Here is a 5,114-nt window from a genome sequence, read left to right on the forward strand (position 1 = left end):
TGGAAGTAGCATACCGTGCAGACCAAACCGTAAGAAACTTGGGTTTTCCATACACTTTTTCGATTTTTCCTATACAACCTTCACCTACGAGTATCAATAGGTAAATGATGACCGATTTTGCTCATATTTGGCCCAAAGTCCTAAAATAGCTCAAGGAACAATATTCAGCTTGTGGAGCGAGGTTTTGAAAAAAAGTCCCATATTCTGGGCACCCTACTGTCCATACAAAAATGGTTCGTAAATATTCAAACAGCTGTTACTTTTGAGTGAATGTTCTGATCAATTTGATGTCTTCGGCAAAGTTGAAGGTATTATTGAGGACTGTTGACAAAAAATGGGTACACGGGAAAAAATATTTGCCGATTTTTTTCATTTACTTTTTTTCTCACAAAAACTCAATTTCCCAAAACGTTTTCGTTTTTTTTTATTTTCGAGATTTTTTGATATGTTTTAGGGGACAAACACCTGCAACTTTTTAGCCATAGAGAGTAATGGTCAAAAAATCAGCAGCCGAGTCATGATTTTTTTGAAAAAATAGTGATTTTTGGAAAAAAATTAAGTTTCATGCAAATCAAATTTGACCTATTTTTTATGTAAAAATGAATTCTCAATCGAAAACTACTCCACAGATTTTTTGAAAAAGTCTCCGTTTTCAAGATATAGCCACCGAAAGTTTGATTTTAACGAAATGTTTGCAGTTTTCGATTTTTAAAAATTGTGACCATCAGTGACCATTTCTTAATTATTTTTTTTAAAGTTCAGAAAACTTTCTTTAAAAATGTCTAAGAAACATTGAAGGTTGGATCTCTGGTTGCTGAGATACAGCGGCTTAAAAAAAAGTCTCATCCAAACAACCCAACATTTTCTAATGTCGATATCCCAGCAACTAATGGTCCGATTTTCAATGTTGAAATATGAGCATTTGTGAAAACGGTGGGTTGTTTGGGTGAGACTTAGAAAACTTCAATTTTCCTGTTTCTTTTTTTTTAAGCAGCTGTATCCTAGCAACCAGAGGTCCAATCTTCAATGTCAATTTTCTGAAATTTAAAAAAAAATGATTAGAAATGGTCACTATTTTAAAAATCGAAAAACTGCAAATATATCGCTAAATTCAAACTTTCGGTGGCTATATCTTGAAAACGGAGCCCATTATAAAAAAAAAATCTGTCAAGTAGTTTTCGATTGCAAATTCAATTTTACATAAAAAATAAGATCAAATTTTTTTTTGCATGAAATTTCGATTTTTTTTCCAAAAATCAGGCCGTTGCAAATATTATTTGAAGTTTATGTCCCTCGGCTCTGACCAAAGTCGAGGGGGGGGGGGGGCAAAAAAAAATTAAAATTACAAGCCAAGGTTTTAACATTTGGATGAAAAAAATGTTTTAAAATGCATTTTACAGGCGTACAGTTGTTTTCCAATCATTAGTTTTGAAAATATCGAGGTATTGACGGAATTTTTTTTTCGCGAAAAAAAACTTCTCGTGGGACTGTACGGATTTTGAAAAGTTCTCAGATCAAGTTCTGGTGTGGTTCCCCTTGTAGGGCATACCCATAGGGACTCTCACGCCAAATTTCAGCTTATTTGGTTGAAAACTGGCTTGTCTCAAGCGAGTTCAAGTTTACATGGGATTTACTATGGGAAATTTTGAATTTTCGTTCATTCGCTCCTACAAGTCTGGGGAAAACATGTAGAAACTTCTAGGATGGCCAGAAATGAGCGGAAACGTCTGGAGAACAACTTTCCCTAAGAGACCAGGTCGATTCGTTCAACCCCCATCGAGCTCAACGGCATTACATTCGGGAACCCCGGAATACTTGAAAATTTACGCCGGGATTGCTTCTTCTTGGCAGCGCATGCTACGTAACTATGAATGGATGACTTTTTTTTTGAATGATCAACACGACGCCAAACGTCAACGCGCTAAGATGGAAGAAGGAAGCAAAGTTTCTCGGTCTTCCAACCAAACGTTTTTGGTGGGTTTTTTAGTTGAAACCCTAAAATTGCACCGTATGCCTTCCAACAGGGAGCTGCTGAGTGCGTTTTTTACAGAAATCGCTTTGGAAAGAAGCCAATTAAGGTTGCCGCTAAGGACATTTCTCAGGAGGTTGCGTGTTCGCTGAAAGTACCTGATTGGAAGATTAAGAATCATTTAATGGGCTTGTACAACGTTTGGAGAGGTATTTTTTTATTATTTTCTTTTTGTAAAATAATTGAAAATCAACCAATTATAGCACTTTTCAAGAATATGTCTAGAACTACAGCTAAAGCTCAGAAAGATCGACAAGAGTTCGAAGCAAAATTGCGATTATCGTGTGACTCTTCGTGGAGTGTATGGATTTTGTTTTACTCGAATAATACATAAATTTACATTGTGCTATATGAATTTTCTAGTCAATTCGAGGACAAGATGCACGCAGCGATTTCGATAGCCGAACAAGCTCAACAGACGGTTTGATTGAAGCTAACTCCAAGCACGTCGATCTCGGCCAGGAACATGCTGTAGATGATGACGATGCCGATGACGTTGGCGATGACGATGACGATGACGATGACGATGACGATGACGATGACGATGACGATGACGATGGAGATGGCGATAAGAACAAGCTATTTTTAGTGGGCAAATTGGATAAAAATCTAAATTTAGTCCAAATGCCCTCCAACAGGGAATTACTGAGTGCTTTGATTTATCGAAACCGCATTGGAAAGAAACGTATTGAAGATGCCACCAAGGATATTTCCAAGATGGTTGCGGGTTCCCTGCATGTACATTATTGGAAGATCAAATCGCATATAATTGGCTTGTACAACGCATGGAGAGGTATATATTTTTAACATCTTATTGTCAAATAATTGAAAATCAATCAATTTTAGCACTCTACAAGAACAAGTCAAGAACTACAACTAAAGCACTTATCGATCGTAAAAAATACAAGGCTATGCTGCGAATGTCGTGTGACTCCGCGTGGAATGTACGTATTTTGTTAAACTCGAATATTATATTCACATTACATTATGCAAATTTTCAGCCACTTGTCGTTCGGGATTCAAACGAACCTACAGGCCGCGATTTGGAAAGCCAAGCAAGCTCAAAAGAAGGTTCGATTGGAGCGAACTCCAAGCACGACGATCAGGGTCACGAACTTGCTGTAGTTGAGAACGATGACGTTGATGGTGACGATGAGGATGACGATAACGATGGCAATGACGATGACGATTACGATGACGATGACGATGACGATGACGATTACGATGACGATTACGCTGGGGCTCCTGTTCCGAGCACAAGGAAAATGCATTTTACCACCCCAAAAGTGGTCGAAGTACTTGAGCGAACTGGTATATCTAACCGAACGGCTGCGATGCTTTTCCGAGCATTAATTCTGGACCAACATACGAAGAGCAGTGAAGAAAAGGACTATGTGTTGGACCACAACGCGATCAGGAAAGCGAGGATTAGATACAGACGAGAATGTGCTGCACAGGTGACTCATTTGTTTTTTTTTTTTATTATTATGGTTCTTTAAATCATAATTTAAATAGATCAAAAAGGACTTCAAACCGGATGTGCCATTAACCGTTCACTGGGATGGTAAAATAATTCCTAACAACGTAACTGGGAAGAAAGAGGAACGGTTGCCCATTTTGGTTACTGGCGAAGGCACGTCGAAGCTGCTCACAGTCGCAACCTTGCCGAATGGAAAAGCGGAAGTGGGGACTGAAGCTATCGCAGCGGCAGTCGAGGATTGGGATCTGACGGATAATTTGGTGGCCATGAGTTTTGACACCACCAACGCAAATTCTGGGAGTAAGGGTGGTATCATAACTCTTTTGCCTAAACTGCTCAAGAAGCCCCTGCTCGCGTTGGCGTGTCGGCATCATGTAACTGAGCTCGTTTTGAAGCATTGCTACGAGCTGGAGGGCGATGTGTCGCAGTCAGACAAGCTGGACAACTTCAAGAAATTTCAAGATCAGTTCAATTCCAGGCTGGAGTCGTGCGAGGAGATCAGTTACCGGAGTGTCCTGCATGTTGCAAAATTGGACCAGCTGACAAAGCCTTGGCGCCAGAACATCCTGGACTTCTGTTTGGCCAGCATGAAAGTCAAACAACCACGAGGTGACTACCTTGAACTTCTGGAGCTGGTTGTGTTATTTCTTGGAGGAGATACACAGGACGGAATTAAATTTCGACGGGCTGGAAGTGTAAGCAGGGCTCGCTGGATGGCAAGAGCGATCTACATTTTAAAAATCTGGATGGTAAATCTTAACGTGGACAACATTGATCTGAACCTCATGAACCACTTTGAGAAGTTGGCGTTGTTCATTTCAAAGTGCTACGTGAAATATTGGTTCAGCTTGGATAATGCGGTAAGATAGTATTTTTGAGATATTACTAATATACTAACCGTTCAAACAAATATTTACAGATCACGGCGCCTCGAATTGACATGGAATTTTGGAGATCAATTTCGTGTTTCGATTACCCAGATTATGCCAGAGCAGCAGCCCGTTCTTTTGAGAAGCACTTATGGTATCTCTCACCGCGCCTAATCGCTTTGGCCTTTTTCGATGCCAACATAACACTTGAAGAAAAAAGGGAGTTGAAAAATGCGTTTATGGCTGCTCAAAATTCTAACAGCAATCCCAACCAAACAAAAAAGACAGTGCCAACTCGTGCAGCCGGAATTTGCATGTCCGATACCTTAGCAACATTTGTGACCATCAACACTAAAGACTTTTTCGATGTAATGCAGATTTCGACAGAATTCATGCAAAAACACGAAAGTGAATGGGCACAGGAAGAAAGCTTCAAGATTGGACAGAGACGAGCAGCATCACTACAAGTTACCAACGATGTAGCCGAAAGAGGAGTCAAGTTGGTGTCAGATGTAAACCAAAGAACAACACGGGATCCTACTCAACAAGCGTACTTGCTTCAGGTGATCGAAAGCCATAGGCAGCGTTTTCCAAAAAAATGGTAATTCGTCACCTCGGCGGCCTCAGCCGGCAGCAGCAAGTCCTGTCGATCTCCTCGGCGGCCCCAGCCGACAGCAGCAAGTCCTGTCGATCTCCTCGGCGGCCCCAGCCGACAGCAGCAAGTCCTGTCGATCTC

The 5,114-nt window shown here is 40.5% G+C and overlaps 1 protein-coding gene across 1 annotated transcript; it reads left to right on the top strand.

Moving 5' to 3' along the window:
- Positions 1 to 1,499: 1,499 nt before the first annotated feature.
- Positions 1,500 to 4,567, top strand: LOC120418629 (uncharacterized). Its single transcript, XM_039581072.2, has 2 exons — positions 1,500 to 3,486; positions 3,545 to 4,567. The coding sequence occupies exons 1-2, from the start codon at positions 2,815 to 2,817 to the stop codon at positions 4,376 to 4,378; spliced, it is 1,506 nt and encodes a 501-aa protein (XP_039437006.1). The 5' UTR covers positions 1,500 to 2,814; the 3' UTR covers positions 4,379 to 4,567.
- The last annotated feature ends 547 nt before the right edge of the window (positions 4,568 to 5,114 follow it).

This window comes from Culex pipiens, chromosome 2 (genome assembly GCF_016801865.2).
Source record: "Culex pipiens pallens isolate TS chromosome 2, TS_CPP_V2, whole genome shotgun sequence".
NCBI lineage: Eukaryota > Metazoa > Arthropoda > Insecta > Diptera > Culicidae > Culex > Culex pipiens.